General features: G+C 37.8%; 1 protein-coding gene across 3 annotated transcripts; it reads right to left on the reverse strand.

The window, feature by feature from the left end:
* Positions 1 to 602: 602 nt before the first annotated feature.
* DNAJC15 (DnaJ heat shock protein family (Hsp40) member C15) lies at positions 603 to 23,766 on the reverse strand. Of its 3 annotated transcripts, none has more exons than XM_032678548.1 (6): positions 23,606 to 23,766; positions 16,498 to 16,549; positions 14,687 to 14,760; positions 7,967 to 8,043; positions 6,036 to 6,106; positions 603 to 2,881 (listed from the first exon to the last, which is right to left on the reverse strand). In XM_032678548.1, the coding sequence occupies exons 1-6, from the start codon at positions 23,705 to 23,707 to the stop codon at positions 2,811 to 2,813; spliced, it is 447 nt and encodes a 148-aa protein (XP_032534439.1). In that variant the 5' UTR covers positions 23,708 to 23,766; the 3' UTR covers positions 603 to 2,810. The 3 variants fall into 3 exon arrangements, with proteins under 3 accessions (XP_032534439.1, XP_032534441.1, XP_032534440.1); XM_032678550.1 differs by lacking the exon at positions 23,606 to 23,766 and adding an exon at positions 23,222 to 23,329; XM_032678549.1 differs by lacking the exon at positions 23,606 to 23,766 and adding an exon at positions 20,355 to 20,534.
* Between the last annotated feature and the right edge of the window lie 3,886 nt (positions 23,767 to 27,652).

A 27,652-nucleotide genomic window follows, 5' to 3' on the forward strand; every position in this document is an offset into this window, starting at 1 on the left:
GTAAAGAAAATAGTCTCAAGAGGCTGCATATTTTTAAGATTAAATTACCAGGCTATGCTGTTAGAAATATTCTTCCTAGCCCAGTTGAGCATCAATCCAAGTGCTGTTCTGCAAGGCAGACTCCAAAGGCATTCCTTAGTCTACCATGTTGACTATCAGTGACAACAAACTGAGAAGCATTACAAGATCAGCCTTTCCCTGTCCTTTGTTCATCCTTCCAAACATCACTTAGCAGATAAAGCAAGTTTTGCGAGTAAACAGACAAGAAAAAATATGCTATTGTATGTGTGAAGTTATGGCACTGGACATACAACAGGGATGCTTTCACAACTGCTACTCATTAGCTTCATTAATTTCACAGCATTTTGCAGAGATAGGACTGGCCAGCTAATTTGCTGAATTTTTAAATTTGTTAATACATCAAATTTGTTAATTGGTCAGTAGTCTGCTCTGAAAATAATGGAGAAAGCAGAACTAGAACTTGGTTTTATTTCTTCTTGTTAAGAAGGAAAATCTCCCTTATAAAGTCAGAAAAAAAGTGTTTCATCCAAAATAATCAGGTACAAATAATTACATGAGGAAGGAAGTTATCAGCAACAGAATCTCACAAAAAACCCAACCCTTTACTTCTTACAAAGACATGAGAAGTTCATTTTAAAGAACAGAACAAGTAGCCATCTTTAATGCATTTGTTTCAACTGATATTTTAGAATAGTACCTCATTTTATTCAGGAAACAAAAAGGTAATCATACAAAAACAACAGCTAGTCAGTTCAAAATCATCAGACAGAATGATTTTGCTACCTACCATTCACATCAATTTTGCTTTTGCAGAATGACTCATATCACATACACATTCCACTTCAGAAAATTAGGACCCCCACCATCTCACTTCTCCCAAAATGAAAACTGTCATGATTTCATTTTTTGCTAATACAGACTGATATACCAGTGAAATGAGTGACTAACCTTTGATGTGCATTAATTGATGGCCACTCCTTTAACAAGAACCAATTAAAGTTACTACAGAGGAATAAACTATTTTCTTTAAAGCTTCTTGTATTACAGCATTAGTTAAATGATGCAAGTGTAGTACTCATACAGTGCATGCTATTCCCAGGCAGGTTTTTCCCAACAGTCCTTTTTGTTTTATCCAGTCAAATTGTGTCATGTGTCTTGCCACTCTAATTGTAATGAAGTCTCTAAACTACATGAAATTAGTATTTCCTTTTAGGATCAACTAAAATTTTTTTCATCTCCCTTTAATGAAAGTAAGGGAATTGTGACAAAGTCTCAGGAACCTGGTAAAAAATAATTCATATTCTTTCTTCCTTTCAAGGAAAAATCCATATAATCTGGACAGCCACCACAGGATGAACTATAAATGCATGTTCTGGTGGATAAATAATTAAAGCATTCAACCTCATATTAACTGCTCTTAGCCACTTACCTCTGGCTAAATAACCTAGAAAATGGAATATCTAAATTTTATATTTGTAGCATTTCAAGTTGTTTGTTGTACCTCAAACGACAGAGCCTGAATGGACAGCAGGAAGTTCTTCAGTCTAGCACTGAATCCACTATACTGTCTCATCTCATCATCATCCTCTTAGGAGAGTTAATTCATCTGCAGACAATTTACCGCTACGAATCTGTAGCAGCCAAGTGCCCCAAACTGCACCTACTCCTAGCTGTCAGCTGAAACTTATCCTCTTTAAAGTCTGAGATCCATGACTTCAGCACTCCCCAAAGCCAGCATTAGGCTGTATGGATGTATGGAAGTATGTACATATACTCTGGGGTATGAAGCATAATGCAGAGATGTGAGCATTACTGGAGAACTAAGCCAGGAAGTGCACCCAGAGCCATATGCAAAGCAGGTACCTTCCCGTTTGTTCCCTGCTGAGTCAGTCCTAAACCAGGCTCACATGACTGGTGTAGGATCTGGACAACTGCAGCCAATAAAATCCATCTCAACTCCACGCCACATGGACCTACCTTCTTCAGGTCCACTGCTATGAAAACCCCTGCACTATCCCAACTGCTACAGAGTAAACATACTCTATGACTTGAAGCATGTCTAAATAACTATTTGACAATCTCAGAGATCCTTTAATATGCAAAAGAACTAACCAAAACCAAGAATCTTCTCCTTCATAGCTCCAAGGCCCATATATACAGTTAATGAAAACTGCAGTCTGTAGTCCCATTAGTCCTTTTGTCTGGAGTTGCAGCTTTCAAACCACATTCATGAACAAACCCTACTACTTCACAAATGAACAGACTCAAGGGCACGGTGGTGCTGGAAACTCGTACAGCATCTGCCATATTTCCTGTGAATCATCACACTGTCACAGATTTTCTCTGGCAACCCTAAATATAGAGTTGTTTCTTCATTAATGAAGAACCCTATATTTAAGACTAATTTTTGAATTTTATTTTAAAAGATCCAAAATTTAATGAAAGAAGCAACTACTTCTGCAAAAAAACCCCCCAGACAGTAAGAGAACTTTTTCAAAGTTTGTAAGGGATCATGATTCAATAAAAATACACTAAAATTGAGACAGAATCATAATACATCTTGAGTTGGAAGGAACCCATAAGGATCATCAAGTCCAACTCTATGCTCCTTGCAGGAGCATAACTGTACATAACTTTACATAGCTGTAAAAGATATCAGTTTGCTTTAGATCATCTTAAAATTTTAATTATGACAATAAATATGAATAAGAAACTGTGCAGAGCAAGTAGACATGAAAGCCATTGTGCAATGTATTTGCTGCATCTCCTCTGACTCAAGCTTTCGGATTTCAGTTTTTGGCACTGGATTCCAACAAGTCTTTTGCTTCATTTATTTTTGTTGCTAAGTAAGGCGATCCACCTGAGAAGAGAAAGGGAAAGGGAATACTGTTTACACATCAGTATTAAGTACCAAACTACTTCACTTGCAGCATTCCTTTATTACTCACTTTTATTAGCTCCTTCTTCCTACACAGATCCTTTTGATACAACTGCTTAATAAATTACATTGATAAGAAATAAACTAATTGATAAGGAAACATGAGAAATGTAATCAAAACTGAAGTCACTGAAGAACAACACTGAACATTTTGTCTCAGAGAGAAGACTGAAATTTGAAAACACTTTACATCACTGTGATTTAGACCAGCAGTGCGATGCTTCTGCAAATGTATGCAAGGTCAGCTGTCTTAAATGTTCACTCAAACCAAACAGCTAGTATTTCCACTCATCCCAAAAACTGAGAAGGAAAATTTTAAAATAATTTTGACAAAGAATTATTGTGTGCACATGCACACCTTCCCCTGCAAGCCTCTCCTGCGCTGGGTGCCTAAAATTACCAGCCAGAAACCATCACATTAAAGCTGTTTAAACATGGTAAGCCTTCTAACTTCTAGTCCTGAACACTGTCATTGCTTTACGCTCCATCTAACAATCTGATTACAGTTCAGCAATCTTTTTGTGTTTGGTTTTTTTTTACTCTCCCCTTGAGTGCCAACCATCTGTCTACAGTCACCAAAAACAACATTACAAGGTCTGTATCAGTAACTTATTACTTACTATTACACATCTATATTTTTTACGTGAGAATGTGATTCCAGCAGTACTGTGCACTGAATAGCCTTTTCCAAGGCATCTGTTCAAACCTATTTTTCATTCACCATTTCATTCATTCTATTAATCAGAAAAGACAATGATAGACGAAACATAGAGAGCTACTTGTAGACATACATAAATAAAGACAAAAAGGCAAGGCTTGCTTAAAGACTTCTTTAGGACAGTCCTGCAGGAATCCAAATCGGTATAAAGTCATTTCATGGTGCAGTAAAACAACTGGAAAAAGTAATGAAGATCTTTTTCATGTTTTGGTCTTGTTTGAATGTAGCCTTAATAGGTAAGACACACGGGAGGAAAGTGAGGCAGGGCAAGGGATGCGTAACGAACTGGCTACTTAAAAAAGAATTTATTTTTTCCCTTTTTTTAAATCAAGTAGCTTTTAGCAAGGAATAGGATTTACTACACTGAGTATTGCTTCTTTCAAAGAGTAGATAAGAGGATCAAACAAACAGTAAAGACAAAAACCTGCAATGAACAATGTATTCCACGTAATTTTTAAATGTGCATTGATTTTCTATCTGTCTAAAGTACAGGATCTTAAAGTAAATTCAAATCTGTTAGAAGTGTTTTCACTACATTTACATCCTTAAGTGCCATATTAATTTTGTAGCCCTCCAATGAGAGGAAATTCAATCTCATGATTGCCTGTTTGTTTATAATTAGGGCAAGTCCAAAAGGCTTCTCTCTTCCTCTTTTTCTGTGAAGAAATACTTTTTCCTAAAATTAGTAGCCGATAAATTAACACAATACACAACACAATATATCTATACAATATATCAATATAAAAACACTTTGAACTGTAGAAGTTCATAAGCAACTGTTTTAGTAGTACTCACTGAGGATGTTATCAGGCAAATTTCTATATATTTATTTACTTCTAATAATTCTCTCTTCAAGAGTTTGGATCTCAGATAACATGTAACTTAAAAAATCTGTAATTAATGACCTTTCTTTTATCAACTCCAGCTGGTAAAATATTATTTTAAAATGACATTACAACGTTGAATACAGTTTTTAAAAGCACATTTGTGCTACCCACAGCCAGAAGAAATCAAGATCTATACACAAGCAAACAAGTCTCTCTGTGATGCCTCATGTTCAAGATTACTCCAGGCCCTTGCTCTGCAGCTGAACATATTACACAAGCCTTTTTTCTACAGCCATGCCAGAAGAGCTTCGGGGGCAGCACAGAGGCACAAATCCCTTCAACTGGTGTTCCTGGAGAAAATGCTCCATCTTAATACCATGCAGGAGGGCTCAGCACATCCATCCAAACCTACGCCGTGCCCAGCTGCAGGTGCATTACAGCTGTAAGAGCAGTCACTAAAATCTTCGTTAGGGCCATTAGGATTTTCCTAACAGGAACTCTCTCTTTAGGTCTACTCAATAACCACATGGAGATTCACAGTTCCTTCTGGCTCACATCTCCAAATACTGCTACAACAAACTTAGAAGTTCAGCATTAAAAAATTTTGACCTAATAGGTACTCTGGTGGTTAAGAGGCCTTTGACCATTATAATGTATTAGAAATGCAGAAGAGAATTTCTTTCCTATGTCTATGCAGCTTACACATTATAAAAAGTGTAAAAAAATGAAAGTGTGAAATCAAATAATCAGGACAACTTTAAAATTAAACTGAGGGGCGAAGACAGAAAAGAAACACTCAACTGAACACCTTCCATGGCCAGTGGTCCCAGTTATCTTTTCATTTTCTTAAAATGGGGTGCTGGCAGGGAGCCCTGTAATTCTGTCAAAAAGATATAAAACCCCTCCAATTTCCCCTTTTGACTTCTGAAATACAGTGCAACTCTTCACCATCTGTTATTTTAAAGTAGAAACAGCAATGAACATATGGGCTTTCTTTCTCAACCAGCTGTAGTGTAGTTAAAGTTATAATAATAGCCTTTCTCTAAGATAAATTTACATTAAAAACCTGGCCAGTAAAGCAACAGTACCCAGCTTTACATTCTTTCCAAGTGAATTCCATAAAGTCTGAAATTCATCAATGATGTACTTAGTAACTGCAGAACATTTCCCTACAGAAAATTATTTTCATGCATGTGACTGGTCCATCACAGTTCAAAACAGGAATGTTAGATAATGTAAAATTTTTACAGCTTATTTTTGAATACGTTTTTGCCAAGTGTGGTAAGCTGGTCCCTGAGATCATAGTTTTAACTGAAGTAGTACAAGTACAGAAAACAACATTGAAGAAAGCTGAGTAAAACTGTGGTTCATAAAGCCCAGTTTATCTGAGAGAAGACACATAGAAGGTCAAGTCAATAAATAAACAAAAAACATTTGCACTCAATGTTATTTACACAGTCAGAAAACTTAAAGGATCTCATTTAAACCTCTTCCTTTTCAGCCCTCGTTAAGAAGAGTAATAAGTATTTACCTTTATCAGGATGATTCAAAATCATGATTTTTCTATGGGCTATTCGGATTTTGTCCCTGCCAGCAGATGGACTGCAAAATAAATATAAAGTGCTTACCAGAAATGCAAAAGCGCTCAGGCTAAAAATTAACAGTTTATACTGGCTTCAAAAACATTAAAACTTGAAATTTTCACCATCTTGTGGACAAAACATTAAACTGCATCTCTAAGGGAGTAACAATAACAAAGGCGTGTAAGACACATTTTTCAAAAGCCTGTGTATTTCACACATACAAACATCTTTCAGGTTTTTTTTAAACACAATGCATCCACTCATTTAAAATAAACAATTTTGAGAGGGTGGAATAAAAAAAATGAAAGCCCCAGCAGTTGTAGGGTGTACCGGGTTGGTTATTCTAGCATTAAGTGCAGAAAAAACAATTCTTGCTCCGAGAAAATAAATATTTTTATGACCAGTGACAAAACAACAAATATTTAATATTATCGCATTTTGTTCTACTGTAAATATTTTTATAGCTGCTATAAATATTTTCTCTTTCTGCTGGGGCCTGAAAAAAACCCTGCATGTTGTTATTTTTGCAAAGCCATTGAATGTGTTACGTTCAGGGATACGCTGATTTACAGGTGCTACCTACATAATATTGTTTCCTTCAATGACAGATACATAAAATATGTATTCGGCCTAAACTAAATACGTCCCTTACCAGACAAACAACCACTTACGGATGCAGTATGCCAACACAGTAGGGCTATCATATGCCAAAGGACGGTTTGAATGCTTTAGTTTTTTATAATTTGTTAGTATGCAGAAATGAATCAGTGTTTTCCACTTCAGGTGACTTCTTAATCAGAGCGATGATTCAATTAATTAATCTTTCTGTAGGTACAGTTTGAATGCAAGGTATCAGCCTAACTAAATTCCCGAGGTAAACAACCTCTCTAATTATTATTCTGTCACAGTGAAATTAGGGTATGTTGCAAAAACAGTTCACAGAACTGCATAAGAAAAGAATACTTCAATGGAACACAAAGTAGACTAGAAAGTAAGAATCAAACAGAGGGTGAAAGGCCTTGAACCATATAAATACAAAAATGAAACGATTTGTTGTCAGACAACTGAAAATAATAATCATCTATATTTTGATTTGCAAAGCTGTTTTTTAATAATAAAAAGGAAAGTTGATATACCGCCTTTAGAAACACTGATGGTCAAAGCACAGCAGGGGAAAAGTGGCAGTTGCATATTACAGAAAATCGAGCAGGTCTGCTCTGAGAAGCAAATGTGAAAATGGTTTACGTTAAATTTTCTTGGTTTAGGAGATATTGCTTATCCCACAGTTAGACTGGTCCCTAAAAATTCTTAATGACTATAAAAAAAAATATATAATGTCAAAATCACATTTACCTTGACTCACAACCTGAGTCACACCAACGTCATGCTGCCTTCAACATCAACTGGCTGACAAGTCTATCGCCTTGGTGGGAACAGTCAGTATGCTGGGGGGCAGGGCTGACATTCAGGGGGATCTGGGGAGGCTGCAGGAGTGGGGTGATAGGAACCCTTCACAAAACTCCTCAAGGACAGGCGCAGAGCTCAGTTCTTGGGAAGGAACTGTTCCTTGCAGCTCTAGAAGCTGGGGAATGCCAGGCTGGGGAGTGGCTCTGCTGAAAGGGACTCAGGGCACAGCAAGAACATTCCTCCACTGCAGTATGTTACTATGCCTCCAGTACAAACACAAATCACTTGCTTCATGGGCATTTTATTGTTTGCTTTTTAGTTTAAGCAGAATATTAGAATAATTTATAAGCCAATACAAGTCTTACAGAAAAAGTCTCTTACATGGTTTCGGCATGAGTATTCCACATTCTTGCAACATGCATCTCCTTCATTCAATACTTGCTAAACTAAAACATTGATGCAAGGCACCTACCTTACCCCTAAAATAAGACTAGCTTCTCGCCTACTCATTTTCTGTTCAAATCCTCCTTTATAGTATGATGAAAAACTCTAAAAAGAAGAAAGGGAAAAAAAGCAATAATTAGTTTCATGTACAAGGTGCCAGGAACTAAATTGTATTTATATGACCTCATTCAGAGCATTAAATTCATCTATAATTTATTTCAAAGGCATGGAATGACTGCAAACCAGATAATATGAAAGGACTTCTCCTGAGTGTTAACACATGCAAAAACTGACTTAAAAATAACTATCTGTGTTTTCAAAATATTCCTTTCTATGTTTTTACAATCTTCTACTGTTAATAAGATATATTAATAGCTACAACCATTAAAATCCTGCCTCCAGGCAGAAAGGTCCAGAATCAAAGTACATACTAGCAAAGAGTAGTACAGTGAACACTGGAAAATAGTAAAGTATAGAATCATAGAATCAGCTGGGTTGGAAGGGACCTCCGAGATCATCAAGTCCAACCCTTGATCCACTACCGCTGCGGTTACTAGGCCATGGCACTGAGTGCCACATCCAGTCTTATCTTAAAAACCTCCAGGGACAGAGAATCCACCACTTCCCTGGGCAGCCCATTCCAGTGTCTGATTACCCTCTCTGTAAAGAAATTCTTTCTAATATCTAACCTAAACCTCCCCTGGCACAACTTGAGACCATGTCCTCTTGTCTTGAAATCCTAACCAACTTTTGCCTTTATATCTTTCCCTTCACACCAATGACTGATAATGATTGGATACAGGATCTGAAGCTAGTTTTTTTAAACTTCTTGTCATGTGAGACTTTATCCACTGTTTTAAGAAGGGAAGAAAAAACAGTGGGAAAAAAAAAAATTTAAAAAGAGGAGACGGAGATAAGAGTAAAACATTACAAAAATTAATAGTCATAAGAAATGGGTCGAAGGCATATTTGTCAATTATAGATCTATTTTAAATTTAAAAAAAATAATTTACTGAACCACTACCGATGGTTAGCAGTGATCTCACAGTAAACCTTTCTCTAAGTCCCAGAGGCAGTAAATGTAGCTCCAAGACAGCCTGCCTAGGGGAACTGGCACACAGAAATCACTCAACAGAACTGATTTTTTTTCCTCAATGCAAAACCTATCAACTGGGGAAAAATAAGCTTTTGCTGCTATCAAAGGGAAGTCTGGGCACGAGAGCTGAGGTTATTTTCAAGTGTTCCTTTTACCCCCAAGGAAAAATATGTCCGGCCCTTAATAAAACACTCTTCTCATTAAATATAGCCATTCAAATTCAGTGAGAATTTTGCCTTATGTCTACACAAACTCTCTTATGCAATTTCAAAAGCATTAAAGCATTTAAAGGGCTCTGCCCATGAAATCTAAGCAAAGCCTTTAATTAAACTTAGAAGAGACATTCTTTCAAAAGTGTGGTTCAGAAATACTTTACCTATTGCTGCCATAAAGTCACATACAGCCACAGAAAAGATTTTCTCGTGTGCTGTTATGATCCAAAACTAATTTTACCTTCCTTCTTTCCACCGCAAAACATGCACAAAACAACCACTACTGTAACACTGCAGGTTATCAAAGCTGAAGTAATTCTGGACATTGTGTGCCTACAACAAAAATCTGTTGAAGAACCGCTTCTATAGCTACAGGGTAACACAAACCAGGTCTGTAACACTGCACATCAACATTACAGGTTAGAGTATGTAAAATGAAGGGAACACACACGGCTTCTCTGATTCTCTGAGAGGAAATGATGCTAATAATTTAATGGTCAACAGATAACCCCCTTGAGGAGGCAGAACTGCACAGAAATTTGCAATGATGTCAAAAAACTACTACAGCCAGAAGAGAAAAGCACAATTTAATGTCCTCTGAAAGATTTTTCCAGAGCTTCTCCCAAAGCAGTCTAGGTACAGATGGTTTCCTGAAAAGGTTAATTCTTTTCTGCCCTTCAACTCTGATACACAAGTCTAATACATGATAACTCTGGTTCACTATTCACGTAGAGAAGAGCAATATTTGAATTATCTCTACCACAGCTTGTCTCTGTTCTTGGTAGATTTCATCTAAAATACTATTTGAAATATAAGAATAGGGAGGAACGGCTATAGGCTTACATTCAGAGATATTTTTTCATGTTTTTAAAGCCTACTTTCTTGACACTGTTCTAACCTCAGGAAGCCTTGATTCGATTCACTTCCAAGAGGAATAAAAAAAGAAATTTTGGTGTCTGTGTCCTTTCATACATAAACAAAGAAGTTTGATGAACTGGTCTTCAAGGAAAAAAAAAATTTCCTCAGAAATGAAGGATATAGCAAGAATAATCAATTCTTAAATTAAAATCTTCATCCTAAACAGAATTGATAGTAAAAGGAAATCAGACATAAAAGCCATTTTTCCCACTGGTTACAAAAAAGGGGAAGAACCATTGAGCACTCATTTTAGGAAACACCTTGGCAAATTTCTACTCCTCTAATGAAACAACTTTTGCATGCTGCTCAAACTAAAGCACTTTTTCCTAGTTGTAAATTTTAAGTAATGGCTGTAATGATATTTTTCTGCTATGAGAACTCCTCAGTGAGCAGGCAGCTCTAGATACTTGATTATTTATTAACTCCAGCAATTGCAAAGAAAATTCAGTACCAAAGAAATCATTGAAATGAGCTCTCCATTTCTTTGCACTATCTGGGGGGAGGGGAGGCTATCATTTAATTTACTTAATTTTCTTGCAAATTATTACTGCTTAGCAACTTATGTAAGCAAATTCTCCTTCCTGAACAAATGCTATTAATAGGTTTGGGGTAGGGGAAGGGACAGAAAATGGCTGCACTTGCTTTGCAAATGTGTATTCAGTCTTGCAAATTTTCACAAAAGCAATCAGCTAGGAAAATCTAATGCGTATGGATGATGAACATCTTCAAGATACTTTTCCTGGCATAGCATAGGAAAAGCATGATCACTGTTTCCGTGCCTGTTAAGAGACTGAAAATACCAAAACTGAGACCATTACATGGAGTAGTGCATTTTTCTGAAAACTCAGTATGTTGTTGTTCCAGCACCAATAAAGTCCTCCATTGAAAAGGTAAAAAACATTGGAAGAAAAAAAACAAACATAAAACCCAAACTACAATAGTAAACTATTTAGAAGCTGTTTTATAATACAAAGTACAATTTTGCTAACATCAACTTCCTTAAATTTAGTTAGGAAAAAAAATAAAATGGCCCACAAATCACACTGTTCTCTGGAAATCTGATTTTCAATTAAGAACAAGAGAGATGGCTGCTACCCTTACTTCTCAATTCAGAACTCTATGAGTCTGAGCAGAATCAGATCCAATAAGGGAAACATATTGCAAAAGTCTAATAAAGTGCTAGAGAAGACATCCTTTTCTTACAGAAAACAGAATTTTCAGGATTGTGGGATTTGAGTATTTTGATAGTTCATTTGGCCTAGAATTGCTGTTTCTGCCTTCAACATCTTTGTTCTATCTATGTACCTATCTTTCTATCTGCCTATCAAGCTTCAATATCATTAATTCGACAGAGAAAGGTAATGAATGCTACTGAAATACTTGCCTTTTTATTTCACATATTAAGGACATATTAACATTATAATTAATGGCATTTATTCTGAGGAAGAAAAGCCAGTTGACTACTTAGTGCCATGCACCTTCTACTGGCAACAGACTCTTGCCACTACACACAGAAACAAAACAGTGTCACTGACATTTATGATGACAGTGACAAAGCTAAGCTCAAACTGAAAAAGCATTTCTCTGGAATTGAGCATTATGACTTTTCATAAAGGGGAAATGACAATGTTTCCTCTACTGTTTTTCTCCACCGAAATAAAAATGGCACAAAACTTCAAGGCTAAATTACAACAGCATTTACAAATATATATTGTTAAATATGAAGTGACTGCTTTTAGTTGAAGTTAAATGAGAGGTAAAAATTCAGAATAAAACATAACACTTTTACTTGCCTTTACTTAATATTTTTGACCAAAAGATGACTGCATTTGTTGACTGTTCACGCTACTTACTTAGGTAAGTAAATAAGAAGTGTCAAATACTCAAGATACAGCAAGCAGCATTTTAAATGATCGCTTCGTAGTTTCTCAACTTGACCTTTTTGAAGTCATTTGTTAGTGAGCAGGAAGAAAGAATAAATAGCATCTGTATTATCTTGTGTGACTGGGAGGGACCAACATGAATTGTGACTTCTACTGCAAAAAAGGAGGGAAAGAATTGTAAATGGGGGAGGAAGAGTGGGGGCTCACTAAGAGAATAAGATAGCTTTTGAATAGGTAGCTACTTCACAGACTCAAAAAAAAAAGGCAATGAAGGACAAGATTTGATTCTAGAAAGCTAGAAGAACCACTGGAAACTACAGTGGCCAAGTTAGGTGCCTTCGAACATCATAGAAAAGTAGCGAAGCCTAGACACTAAAGGTCTCAAGATGTTCTTTCCAGTAAGCACAGGCAAAAGTCAGCATAGGTTAAAGAGCAATATGCTGTCATGAAATGTGACGGAAGTGCTAAGTCACAAATTATACTCAGCAGCTTCAAATTCCAAAAACAAAATCATGTAAAGCTGCTAAAATAAGAACTTTGGACAACAAGTACTTAAATAGAGAACCTTTGTATCTAAAGTTTTCTCTACTTTCTCTATTGATTGTTAGGGGGAGAAGAAAAAATATTAAAAAAATACAATCCAAGAAAGTAGTAGCGATAGACTAGTAAAAATCAAATAATCTTGGTTAAGAACTATATCAGGGTCTTAAACTTGGATGGTAGTTGCCGAAGAAAAATACTATCACTATCCTCACAAATGTAAAGCTGACAAATATATACAGTTAATAGCAAACAGGAAGAAAGTTTTTACTGTATTCAGTAGATCTTATCTTACACTGAAGACTTGTATTTTCAAATTAAAAAATAGAATAGCAGAAGGGAGATACTCTGCTGGAATAATCAACACACAATTCTGGGCAGTAAGGCAGGAAGACAGAGTAAGTAAGACAGAGGATACTGCTCCAGGGACTAGAAACACTTAGAATGCAGAAGTTCCTGGTTTGCTCTTTACAGTTGTTCACGAATTCTGCAGGCCTCAAAAGTCACTGTGGTAAAAATGAGATAGGTATGTAATGAACTTGGCTCAGCCAGTACTGAGGGGTACAGTTTCCAAGGAACAGATACCTCTCAGTGCAGTAGCATGTCATATTTCAATGTGTTAAAGAGTCACTGCCTGCTTTCTTATGTGAACACATCTGAATTTAGATTCTCTAGCCTATATCTAAAAATGGATAGAAAAAGAATTGCTGGAGTATAACTGCTAGGAAGGGAGGGAAAGTGAAGATTGAAGTACTCCCTACTCTGAAGCCACATGTACTGCTACATATATCTAGCAAGCCTTCAAGTCAGACTGTATCTGTATCATGTGAAAACAATTTAATTCACAGTACCTAAAGTCCCCTCTGCTGTCTTGGCAGGCAACCTGGGAATCTCTCAAAGATTACTTTGAAAAAGAAAAAAAAATTGGCATTGGTCTCACAACAGCAAAGCAATAGAGGGACAGAGAGCAAAAAACAAATCCAGGACCACCATTTTTGGCTGACACACATCACAATGAAGAACAAATGTGTAACAGCCCCAAGAGGACAGCTGAGTCTTTTCCTCCCCAGGACGCTTGCCTTGATCAAGCTTGCCCCTTCAGCACATGAACACCAAAGACAGATGGCAAATGAATTTGGACCACAGTGTCTCTCTAGATGGGCTCTGTTTTGCAATCGGTCTAACATTAGTAGGTACAATGCCAATGGTCAGGTTTTTAAAAAACATATCTTTAATATATTTTTCAGGAAATAATAATCTGCAACAACTACTCCCTGATCACACTCACACATCAGCATGAAGAAGGGAATCATATTCCTTTGCTGGGATAAGAGTTCAGAGACTATGAATTCTGAAGGAACACACTGCCACAAGCAGACACCTACTTCACTGGGAATCACTTTAATCAAACGGGAATGGAACATATGTATTTATTTACCAGAGGAAAACATAGCCACTGAAGCAGAAAGTAAATCCTCTCAAATATTCCCTGCATATGCTCCTCTGGATTTTTTACCCTATAATTATATTTTTAAATATATAAGGCAAAATCAAAGAACAAAAACTTGGTTAAAAGTTCAAATTAGCTGGAGAAGAAAAAAAAGACAACTCATATGTGAACAAGTTCCCCTATCTCCATAGCAACCTTTCCTAGAAGTTTATCAATTTGTCTTTTGACCTTTAACACTGTATCTAAGACTAAATTCTTTTACTTTTAGCTTCCTGAAATGAAACTGCATGTCACCACTTTACAATCTTTAGGAATTACCAATTGTCTCACAGCACACTTCAACAATTTATCATACAATTACTAGTAAGTGTGATAAGTATCATATGCTTGCTAGGGTTCCAAAGCAAGAAACACTGGCAGAAAAACTACAACTGTTTATCAAACTTACAAATATCTTTTGATATATCTTCCTCTGTAGGGATTTAAAATATAGCAGACAATACACCAGAACATACACCGTAGGGAGTAGCCCTATCCTGGGTAAAAAATAAACTATGTGGCACTTCCTGTATTTAACATAAAGCATCTCCTTTCTGAATAGTAGAAATACAAAATCATACATTTAGCATAAAGTAATATCTAAACTTACAGAAGTCGAAATCCTCTTTGCTGTCTCTGTAATTGCCTGCTCCAATGGTTTCCAAAGGTGGAAAGCATAACGACCTGAAAAAGACAGAAATTAAATGAAATTATAACCAATACTCACTAAAACAAACAACAAAACCCCCTCCAATCTATGTTCTTCAGCTTACATCAGAAAAAATTTTGGTTTTAAAAAAATCACAAACTATTGGGAGAGGAAGGAGAAGAATTTTAATTTCTTCATCAAAACACCTAGTCATGGACTGCAAAGATCCATTGCGTTTACACACTATTTAACTCACTAAATAAATAGATTTAAATACATTTCAATATGATAAATGAAGATATCTGCCTTGTGAACTTTAAGAAAAAGGGCAGTTTGAAACATTAGCTTTGGATCCACATTATTAATTAAATACTGTTCAAAGGTTATGTCTTCAAACAAAAAAAATCTATGTACTACACATTTGTTGTTGTGATGCTGTGTGCTTAATCATACACTTCACAAGTACTGCATTTTTTTTGTTACAAAGAGAGGATCTTCTGAGATTCAGAGCCATTCAATTCCTCACTGGCAGTGGATGTTCATAGCTAGGAAAGGCTAGAAGGCACTCTATTAGACTGTGTTCTCAGAAGTACAAAGCAGGTCTATCAACTTCAGAATCAAGATTTATGCCATGTTACTGGAGGATTTTCCCCATAAATCCCCTCTCCCCAATTATGCTTTGATTAACTACTCATTAGCAACGTAACTTACTACTGCACACAGTGGAAAAACTTTTTATAAAATGTGGCTCTGCTTCATTCAAATAGCATCTTGTCTTCATTCTTAAAATACACAATGTGTCCATAAGTTATTTTTGTGATCTAAGCCTGTGTCTATGTTAACACAGAAGTTAAAACACTGTTAAGAGTATCTCTGTTGGAATGTTGTGATGTACTGTTACCTCACTTTCTTTTTTCTGTTACTTTGACAGCTACTATTAATTCTTCAGCTCAACCAGCAGAAGAAATTCTACAAACATTCCTCTTCTGCTTCTATAAAAACACATAAACCAACTGCTTAATGGATGTACATCACCAAAGATCTTGGCTTTCCTTCCCCTAATCACAACAACACAACTGAACCCACCAAACACCTGCTTAAGTTTTGTGCAACTTGTTCATATATTAAATCTATTCTTGGTGCATGCACTTACACAGTGCTTTTGTATGCTGAAAATAACAGAAGTCAATTAGCGTATTTCAAACCCAGAATGGACAGTTATCCAGATCAAGTAAACCAGGGAATAAATCATGCTAAACTCATGCCCTGTATTCAGACTAGAACCTATTTTTCAGAGTCACATACAGTCCAAAAGCAAAGAGTTTAGGTAATAAACAAAGTCCTATAGAAAGAGTTTAGTTTGATAAATCACTGCAGTCACTTAAACCTTCTGGTTTTCTCTATTTCAATTTGTTGAGCATCACCTTCACATCACAAGATCATCTTGTGTTCTTCAGTACTAAAGAGCCCCCACAGTGCAATGTGTTATTAAGTAAATAAAGTAAACTTTTCACCTTGTAGACAAAAAGCAGATGGAATATTTTAGCTCCTGTCCATAAAATTACTTTCTCCAGTTTTCTCTACTTTTCAAAAAGAATTTTTGAATATATGGCTTTGAAAGGGCAGGAACTATAACCAGATACAATTCTCTACAACACTCTCAAGCAACCTTTCCACTTTCCACTCTTTATATCCATAAAACCTTAATTAACCCTTTCTAAAACAGCAGCTTGCAAGTGAGAGTTCCACACTCAGCTGGTAATTTAGCTTACCTGCAAATGCAACAGTTGCAACACCAAGTCCAACAGCTACCATAGTTCTGGCCTAAAGCAGAAAAACAGGAATCAGAATAACATTCAAAGTCTAATTTCATATAAATGCACCTTTTACTTTAACAAGTATTTCTGATGTCTGATGTGGACATTTCATATATAATTTACAAGAAAGATGAAAGTAAGTTCTGTATTCCTCAGGCTACATTAGATTTTTATAGTTCAGTCTCATTAACCCATGCCAACACATCAGGTTTAACTTGAACTACCCACTAGCAAATCAGTGAACATACACTGAAATCAGTTTATAGTATATAATGATAAAAACACAAGGCAGACAACTATTCAGGATTACTTGAAATTACTTGTGCAGACTAGTTCAACACTATGTAACAGAAAGTACCTGTTTATTACAAAAACATAAAGAGCTAACTCAAAACTCCAATATCAGGTGTATGTATTTTCCTCCACAGTGTTTGAAAAAAAGTCAGGCACCTCAAAAAGGACAATAATAAGTATCCCCACGCTGATCAAGATGCTGATGAAAGGTATGAGGTAAACTTTGAAGAAGGGACTGACTTCTCACATGTCTGCAGAATTCAAGAAGGGTAACGAGCTCTGCATTTCTGAAAAGCCTACGAATAATCTTTGAAACAAATGAAATAGTCAGCTGTGGTATTACCTGTCTCATCATATGACAGTTCAATAATGCCTTGTATTTTTCCCGGGGAAACCTGAGAAATCGGATTAGGCTTGTTTATCTTGAATTCAAAGCATAATGACAACGAAAACGCTTTTATCACCAGACTGTCTCTTCTATATATGACTTACTCTCGCAATTACTCAGTAACTGGTTTATACGTTTTATACAAACAAGTCTGACAGAAGGACTTAAAGCTCAAACTTCCACGCGAGTGCCCTAATAACTGGATCTGCAGCCAAGTTGCCTTGGCTACTAAGATTCCTGGGGCTAAAATTCTTTGTCTTCAATTGTACCCAATCTCATTTCTAAACAGAGTGGGAGTAAGGGAAGAGTTTGGAAATAATGTTTTTAAAGCCTTCCTAGAGCTGGTTTAGTATGGGCTAGAACATGGGCTGAAAACTTTGCCCACAAACAGGCAGCTGTACAAGATGCAGGCACCAATTGCACCCAGTGGCTCCTACAGCTTTGGCTCTGAAGGAGAACGGCTGTGATTGCAGCCTGTAGTACTGAGCTCAGTACAGAAAAAGTTGTAGCCTGCCCTGAGCACATCCAGAAGCAGTTCTATTCCTCTATATCTAGCTTCTGGATCCCAGAGATTATAACTAAGTACCTACCTCCCACCTACCTGAGGGGACTGTCCTAGATATTTGCAGAAGACTGCAATTGCCTAGAGGTTTCCATTAATAAAAAAAAGGCAAAACAAACAAACAAACAAACAAAAAAACCCCACCAAAACTCACTAAACATATTGAAACTGAAGCTCCAGAGTTAAGACTGGAGGAATTCTGGCCTTAAAAAATCTTTCTGTCTAGCCCATTTTAGTAACAGAACTCTTCCATTTCAGTGTACTCTTCAGTCTTGATATCAGCATCCATTTCTGAACGTAAAAATAATGTAGTAGATTTATGTCTGTTGTTCCTTTCAGTTCCACCAAATTTCCCTTAATCTTTAGACCATGAAAAAACTTAAGCACGTTACCTTACGCGGTATGAGATGTAAAATAGTCAAGCATACAGTTCATCTCCTCACTAAACTAAAACTCCTTTAATTTCTTCTCACAAATCAAGTTTTCCCAGGCTCCCAATATTTGAACCTTAAAAAGATTCCTCTAATTCGTCTGTTTAGACAGGAACCACAACCAGTCACAAGGTTTCTGAAAATATCACAACCCTATAGCAATTCTATAGTATTCTGTTATGTGATTTGTGACCATAGATTAATATTCAAGTGTTTCCTTAACTTTGATTCAGAGTGACGGCAAGAATCTTTTACTAAGTGGTTACAGTCAATTAAGAGCTCAACAACGTGTGAAACAGATCACACTGGCAAAAAAAAAAATATATTTATTAGCCTGTGCTTGTCCAGATTAAGTTATAATTGCTTTGTCACCGAAAAGGTGGTTTCAGTCAGCAGTTTACAAAAAGATGTACAGGTTGCAACAAGGCATTAGCAGCAGACACCTCATCACAGGTAAGACCAAGCACAGAGAACGGGCTAATAAATAATACCAGGATTCAGTCAGTTTAGTGCAGAAATAGCATGTGTTTGCCCAGTAATCTGGGAGCACTATGTAGAGACCCCTGAGGGCCTTTGACAGAATCAGCCATGTCTGCTGGGATGCATTATTTCAATCTCAGCGGAAAGCAGTAGCACTTAGTGGAAAGAGTGCTGCCTGGAAAATAGCAGGTAAAAACAAAGCGTGGCAGCAGCTCTAGAATAGGAGCAGGATGCAGGATCAACAGGGAGATGAAGACAAACCAAAAAATTTTGTAGAAGTGATACAAAGCTCAAGTCAGAGAGGCACGAAAGACTGCCCACATTTTGAAGTGAGGTACAGCCATCTGAGAAATACTGGTTTGCAGTAATTCCTCTTATGACCCTAAGATTAGCTCACTTGGTTGGAGCACGGTGCTAACAATGCCAAGCTTGCGGGTTTGATCCCTGTATGGGCCATTCACTTAAGAGCTGGACGCGATGATCCTTGTGGGTCCCTTCCAACTCAGAATATTTTGTGATTCTGTCAATTTTGGCCAGAAAGCAGCAGTTCAACTGCGTGAAACAACGGAGGAATCAGTAATTATTTGCATTATGAGCAGGTTATGGAAGAGTCACTTGCCACATAGTAGCAAAGAAGTGATAACTTGTCATACTACACATCTTGAATGTTTGTTATGGTGTGAACATATCCTAACTATACCCATGTGACAAAAACTGAATTGGAATCACTGTTAGAGAGATTGCACAGTTTGTCTTTTACTGACATGGGCTCTCATAAAATTAGTGGCAACTTCAAGTACTAACCAGTAGGTCCTTTAAGTCCAGCTTGACTCAGTTTCCTTTTCCACGCTCACTTAACTCAGTTGTGTATTTAAATGAATCAGTCAAGGCTAGCCTGGTGCTTTGAAATGCAAAGTCCAAAGCTTTAATTAAATGCACTTCTTTCATGTCAATATTAAATGAAAGCAACTCACTACCACTGTGGAAGGCAGAGTTAATTTATTGCATGCTAATACAACTACCACCGCAATCATTTTTTGTCTCCTATTGCTTGAAATTGCATTTTATTTCAGACTCATAAGGGATAAATAAATAAATACATACGCACTGACTTTCAATTATGACAGAATTGACCTTCCCACCACTCCAAAAATGCCATTAAGAAACTTCCAAGACATGGGTTTTAAATGAAAGCATTCTGTTAAGATCCAAGAGGGAAAAATAAAGAAATAAAAGATTAAAGTAACATCTGTCCCTTTCTTTATTCAATGAATCGGCTCCCAAAGGTTAGTCATCAATCCCACGCTATTCTGCTGATCTCAGTGTTTTAATTTTACTGTGTAGCTCGGTTTTCAGTAATAAACCCTCTTAGATAAAGAAAACTTAATTCCTTCAATACTTAATTCTCCAGTGGCCCTAACTTTTTAGCAGAAGAAACAGGGAAGAATGAGATATTATTTTTGCAAATTTCTAATCCACAGTGCTCTGCTAGCTTAACCATACCTAAAAAATATGGTTAGTTCTCATGTAGTTCTTAGCACTATGGCTTCTTCTTCTATGAAGAGGGAAAAAACCTTATAAACAAAAGAATTTCAAATGCATCACTTTCAAATTTCAGCACTCTCTAGTACATCTGACTATGGGCTGCAAGAGTCACCTGTAGGAACATTACAACATATCTGCTTGCACAGAATTTGGATTTTATACACTGGTTCTTCTACCACCAGTGAAAACATCCTTCTTGATCAAATGAAAAATATTTTGCTCTCCTCATAACTTAGCTTTCAGACACACAGCAAGAGCTCTACAGTCTTTTGCCTTGGAAACCTGCAGTGTAATAGAATAAAAAGCACAGAGAAAATAATAATTTGTTGACATGGGTTGGATGGCATTTTGTAACTAATCCATGCTTAGTCATAGAGCAGCAAAATAGGAATTATGTACTTACATTTAAATAAACACACAAGTGTAAGTTGCTTAAATAGAAATTTCATTTTAAGAAGGTTTGATTTGTTTGGGTTTTTTTTAGCGCTGTATGTTACTAAGAAGTAGGATACACAAGTATACTAACCAAGTATACAAAAATATTTCTGAAATTAAATGATCCCTCAAATAAAAATTCTTGGCTTGAAATAAATGATTATTCGGTACAGAAGATAGAATAAGGCTTCAGAGTAAACCACCTAATTTACTCTATATGGAGCCAGAAACATTCCGAAGTGGGATTATATTATCAGTTATCTGCAACCAATTTGATTTCATAATCTAATGTTTTCCTTCCAATCTTACCTTCCTATGAAATTTAATTTGCCTTCCAACAGTGAATTAAAAGTAATTTCAGGTAGATGCTGTTCCCCATACTGACACAATTTTTATGTCAATTTGTGTAATTTATTTTACAGCAATTTTTTTGATTCGTATACAAAGCTAAGACTGCAGGGTTTTTCATAGGAAACTGTACTAGAGCAAACAGATTCACTAACAGAAGCATCACCATAAGGTATTCAAATCAATCTTCTTGAGTATGTATTAACATGACCTCTTGCTGTTATCTTTGAGAACAGACTCTTCATGCTTCCACTGCTGCTCTTCCATCGCTCCAAACACTTTTGTAAAACAATTACGAGAATAAAAGTGACCATGAACAAGTGACTTCAGCTAATATCCCAGACAACTCACAACAAAAGATTCAGGGTAGGATATTGAACAGAGCTCCTTCAGCCCCAAGAGATGGATGCTGCTGTTGGACTTTGCTTCTCCTAGTACTGCTCTGTTCCACCACAGCAGGAAGGCCTCATTACCCTGTAGGGTGTCAGAGGAACAGACGCACAGCACTACAGTTGGTTTTGCTGTTTCTCTCTGGCAAAATTTTAGAACTTGTTTATACACAGCTTACCTCCTTCTGAATTCCTTAACTGTGAATGCATTATGTATGCTGTTCTTGTTTCCATTACCTACATAACACCATCAAGACAAACTCTAAAACAGCTTCTGTATGCTAACAGTTTGCAATGTAGATATGCCTAAAAACCACTGCATTCTCCACTGAAAGGCCTGGTTAAAGAATAAATTTCATCAGTAATCCAGATTCTAGTCCTCTGAGGACCTATATCAGTCTCTGGATCTTACTAAAAATGTGACAATACTAAGGGCTACAAGGGCAAGCCATGCTAACCCCAGATACAACTTCTATCCCTGACAGGTAAGAGGGTCCAAAGACTCGACAAAATTCACTAGGAATTCCCTGCTAGCATTCGAAAGGGAGAATGACTGTGATAATAATGAGTTTCAGAGCTAGCTTCTTAAGACTACACAGCTTGCCAGTAAATACACAGAGAGACTCTCCTGTTGAAAAAAACCAAAGTCCTAGACTGTAGTAACAATGAATAAATGACTTAGAGAACTGTAATTTTTGAAACTGTATTTTAAAAAAGTAAAAATATTGTAGCGACAACACAATGAAGTAAGGTAAGTATGACTTCTGTGCCATTTTAAAAATGTGAAAACTTTACCACCCGGGGCTTTAAGCAGTGATCCACATATTTTTCCCAATCCTCTTTTCCAATGGGAATTCACTGTTCCATGAACTGAGTTGATCAGAATGAAAGACTGGGATAAAGTCCCATCACCCTTCCCTCTAGAGCACAGTACAGCATAGGAAACTTCAGAGGCACTTTGCCTCCACTCCAGACTAACCCAGACTCTCCCACATTATAAAGTACCAGGTGAGAATTACTTTGCTGAAGCAGGAGCTCCATGAAACCATCAACACTCAAACCCACCTGCAATAGCAACACCTGCACAGTGGGTGAAAACACCATCACCTCCTCATGGCAGAGGAACAAAATTTTCAGCCTTGTTTGCTCACACCTGAGAACGTCCGGGCCAAAGCGCTCCCGTGTACCCCACTGTAGCACCCCAGAAAGGGCCAATGTGTACATCTCAAACACCAACAGCTGGATGGCTGTGGAGCCAGCCAAAGACTAGTGGTAGTAACAGACGAGGACTGTCAGTAAGAACGCGCTGTGGGAAAGAAGAAGACGTGACTGGAGAAAGGGGACATGCGGAGGCAGCACTTTTCCTTGTTCTATTTCCTGGACATACAGACAGCACAGCACAGCACAAGCACGGGAAAGAGGCCAAGAAATGGGCATGGACTGTAGGGAGGGATCAAGACCACCCAAGAGCCCTGAAGCCCCCTGACTCATTTCCAGAAAGATCTAAAAGAACAGGCTGCACGTAATTACTAGTTCCCATAGAAAGCAAGGAACCTGTCTCCAGGGTGGGGAAACCTGTCCATAAAAAGGTATCTCCACCAAGCCCAGGTGGTATCCCCAGGACCCTGAATATCCCGTCAGCTGGACCGACGCTGGAACCAGGACTTATGATCTTTTTTTCTCTCGCTTTTCCTTTCTTTCTTCCTTTCTCCCTCCCTTACCTTCTAATTCATCTCTCTCTTTCTCTCTTTTCACCTTACCCCTTTATCAAAAACCCACTGCCATGCGGAGTCAAGGATTAGCATACCAATTTCTGTGCCAAGCGTGAAACTTGCTAATAAAACTTTCTGATTGTTTGCGGACCCTCCGACTCCCGCCGTTCCTCCCGACCACGAGCACTCCTGAATCCTGAGCGCTCCCTTCCCCTCAAGGGCAGGCCGACACACCGCTGCCCATGCTGCAGCTCCCCCCGCGGCACCGCGGCACCTCGCTGCCCTGTCCCCCCGGACACCGCCACCCGCTCTCCCAGCCCAGCCCGGAGGAGGACGCCTGTTCTGCGCAGCGCCATCACACCCCTCTGTCCCGGCGCTCACACGCGTCCCCTCGCGGGCGCGTCTGACCCCCTGGGTCAGAAGGGGGGCAGCTGCGGCCTCCTGGCCCCGGGAGCGGGGGGCTCCCGCCATGCGCTCACCAGCCCGCGATCCAGCTCGGCTTGGCCCCTGCCGGCGGCCGTAGGGCCCCGTGCGTACTCGGCGTAGCGCAGGCCCTCGTCAGAGCCCGCGGCGCCCGCCATGATGGAGCCGCGAGGAGTCGGCGCTACGGGCCGGCCGCAGAGTCAAACCGCGCGGCAGGACGGACCGCGCGAGGGGCGGGGCCGAGGCCGGAGCGTCACGTCCTAGGAATAAGGCGGAATGGAGGGAGAAGAGATAATTTATGCATTAAAAAAAAAATAGGATAAGGAGGAGAGAAAACACTCGGGCCGCACGGAAATGATTCGTTTCCATCTCCTGAATACAGGATTTTAGGCGGGGTGGGGAACATGTAAAGGAAAGTATAAAGACAAATTAATCTGAGGAAAAAAAAAAACCACTAAAAATGCATTTTAATATTAATATGCTTGCACTTAAGTTGGTGTCTATATGTTTCACTGTGTTTATATTTTGATTTTCTGAACATGCTGACACTTCGTATCACTTCTGAAAACCTCCCTCAGCTGATCCCTGCCGATGCAGAAGTTGTCCATCAACATCAGTCCCACAGCACAAACTGTAAAATGCTCAGGCCCGTTCCAGTACAGCAGCAGAACAGCTTTTCCCTTTTTTCTAGTTTTCTTTGTCTCCTACCTGGTCGTACTGGCGATGGAATTGAATCACCTGCAGATTGCTAAATGGTGTGACTGGACAAAAAGTATTGCTCTCCTTACCTCCTATTTCAAATGACAGTTGCTCTTCCGAGCATCTCTAAGTGTCTTTTTAGAGTACCATAAAGGTGAGTTAACCATATACAGCATTTCATTAACCTTAGGCAGAGGTATAAATTTAACTGTCTACTGCACAGAAGTCACTGAGAGTTCTATGATGATCCATTTGTCAAGAAATGCATTCATTTTTACTTCTTCATTGGGCATATACAGTCATATATGATTAATTTTTTAAGCCTTCAGTGGAATTGGATTTCTTGAAAACTTAAATCTATTTTAAACTCATTAAAAATGTCCCCAACTAATCATTTTCTGTTCATTTATTTGCATGGAAATAATGCAGAGCAGCATGTTGCTTACTACATTTTTGGTCAGCAAACTCAGTTTAAAAAATAATAAATTTAAAGTCTTGGAATCTAGGATCTTTTCCTTAATTTTCCAAACTGATCCTCAAGACACCGGAACAGGTCAAAGTCTGCTCTCATCAATTCAGAGTTGTGATTCTGTTATTTTGCCCTAATACTACTGTCTCATGGTCACAGCAGCCAAATTCTTCCTCATTTGTAAGTATCAGAACCAAAAGAGCATCTCCCCTTGTCAGTTCCTTGATTACCTTCACAAGGAAGTTATAATCGATGAACTCAAGACACATGTCATTGTAAGGACATAAAAATTTGGCTTTTAAAGACACTGGGTCATACTACGGTCCATCCAAATACATCTAGGCAAGCTCTGACGTGGAAAACAGTGCTCTGAACATCTTCCTCCTATTACCACCTGTGCTACTACTACTACTGCTACTGTTTTCTGGACGGTGAGCCACAATAAGTATATCGATTAAGCAGAGCAAACCAGATAATCAACACAAGGAAAATATATCTTTTGCCAGGAGTGAAAGACTGTAGGTTGTCTCCCTTGCAAGCAAGGAGGGGAGGAATTAAAGTGGCTGGGTCTTTGGTTATGGTTCTCTCCCAAAGCTCCTCTCAGCATGGCACAGCTGTGTGCTCTATTATGCACAGGATGGTGCTGGTAGAGACAATCTGTCCACTACTATTTAATTTAATCCTACACATCAGTATGTTCCAGCATATTGTCACTATTAATGTGTGGCAATGTTGTCCAGATTTGTTATGCCATTTAAGTTAATTGTCTGCATACTTTTCCTATAAATTACTTTCCTAAGTAGTCTGTGCTACAGTATTCCATGATGCAGTCAGGATCACTGCTGGCAAGAATCTCTGTCAGGAATGAAGGAGAATCTAGAAACAGATACCAGATTAAATCTTGTGAAATTGATAACAAGGGATATGTGTGTTGGATTTACCTTTTACCACTGAGAATTTCCAAAATACATGTAAATGTAGCACCTGACCAGTGTAATTAGAATGGCAGGGACCAAAATTTTGTACTAAAGATTAAAGTTTCTGAGGTCAGGCAGAGGAGAGAGTATAATTGAGAGTTATCAAGGAAATCATGAGGCATATCATATAAAACTGGTAAAGTCAGTACTTGAGCCTTGCTGAATTGTCATGTACATACAAATGAATGAAGAATAAATCTTCCCAGCCACTGCACCAGGATTAGAGGTTGCTCCTACAACCATTTGTATATTTAATTACCACAATATACTGTAAAAGCAAAAAGAGGTATGAGCTATGGACTTCTGCTAATTTCTTCGGGTAATGTATTCAGAAACATTAGACAATAAAGAATGTAATGTTCTTTCTAGATACTATAATAATTGTCTGTATGACATCTTTGGTTGACTAGGTACCACAAGGTAGTATATTATATAAAATCCTAAGCTGGAACTAATCATGGCCTTCAGGAATTACAAGAGTACAATTATTCCTTGAAGAAGATGGTATATATGCCAAAAGGCTCAGGTATCTTTTGTGAATAAGTAAATCTCCCCTGCTGTAAAAACTGTTAAAAAGATCTATTAAAAAATCTTGCAATTAGTATTTTAATACTACCAAACTTCTCAAGGATTTTTTCCTTCTGGACACAATGCTGGAGCAATAGCTGTTAGGGTTCTTTGTTTCTGATAGCATTTGTATTCATAACCAGTTAATTTTACCTATTGTAATGTGTTCCTTGCAGGCATTTTTAATGGTATAATGCATTCATTTCTAGTCCTGATTGTTTTTATGACATCAGACCTTTAAAATAGCCCTGCTTTATTATTTAGTATTATTTATACAACAATATAAATATGCATAGCACCCTCCAGGCATAAGAATACTCCTTAAATGTAGCAATAATCTTCAGGCACTGCTTCTGGACATCAATACAGCATGTTCTGGACATCAGGTCAATTAGATTTTCAATCTCCACTTCCATTTTCTGAAGTAGTATTAGATAAAAGAGAGGTGGACCTGCTATAATGCTGAAGGATACTGTGGAGAAAGCAAGGGTCAATTTTCTTTTAGAGAGTGGAAGATGATAGTTTTTGACGGGTACCGTCAATTTCTTTTTGCAATAAAAGCTTTTTGCAATAAAATGGGAAGTGTGTGCAGCATTTTACATTTCCTAAATAAATTACCCAACACATACACACACACGCACTTGTCAAAGCTAATGGCATTCTTTCTGCTGAACCTGACAAATTCCAGTCCTAAATCTTAACAAGAATAAATCTTGGCCAAATATTGACATTTTACCCTCCTTCTGGGCCTACCTCTCCAGGGAGCAGAATAATTCCTCTTCTCCAGCATCCTGAGCTGTAACAATTAGTTCTATCAACCCTGCAGAATGCAGTGTCCTCACAACACAGCAAGCTTGCTCTAATGGAACATTTTCTGTCAAGTGCACAAAACTAAAAGTGATACTACAGCTTTCATTCATATTAATGTTTTGTGGTTTTGGTCTACAGTGAACTCAGATATTTTGCTTGCCATAGGCATGTTTCGGATCCAGTATTTTAAAAGTCAAGCTGAACAATTCTTGTCTAGTTTAAGATTTTCTGTTCACAACTAATTGTACAGCAGGGTAGAGGACTCAGCCAGAAAAACCTTTGTAAAGTAAAATGCATCTCTAAAAATTCAATTTTGCCATCGTGGTATAAAAACTCTATATGCAGAGCTAATTATAGATATGCCTCTATTTGCCATAGTTTGTCATTGCCCTGAAATACAGGGATGTGTTCCCTATGATCAGTTACATGCATATGCTCTATAGTATATTCAGTTGCGTGTCTTCTCTATTTAGCCAAAATGTCCTGTGAAAAAACTTTGTATGTGAACCCTTGAGCATCATATTCATGTATTGGACTAAGTATTTTAGTGCTGACAGCAAAAGAAAAGGCAGTTCTCCAGC

The sequence above is a fragment of the Chiroxiphia lanceolata genome, chromosome 2 (genome assembly GCF_009829145.1).
Source record: "Chiroxiphia lanceolata isolate bChiLan1 chromosome 2, bChiLan1.pri, whole genome shotgun sequence".
Classification (NCBI taxonomy): domain Eukaryota; kingdom Metazoa; phylum Chordata; class Aves; order Passeriformes; family Pipridae; genus Chiroxiphia; species Chiroxiphia lanceolata.

Bases quoted from the DNA above. Each gene is read 5' to 3' on its own strand.
- DNAJC15 (XM_032678548.1), bottom strand. From the start codon at position 23,707: ATGGCGGGCGCCGCGGGCTCTGACGAGGGCCTGCGCTACGCCGAGTAC. The intron at 16,550-23,605 runs GTGAGCGCATGG...TTTCTGCTTTAG, and splicing joins CCGAGCTGGATCGCGGGCTG to GCCAGAACTATGGTAGCTGT. The intron at 14,761-16,497 runs GTAAGCTAAATT...TGTCTTTTTCAG, and splicing joins TGCAACTGTTGCATTTGCAG to GTCGTTATGCTTTCCACCTT.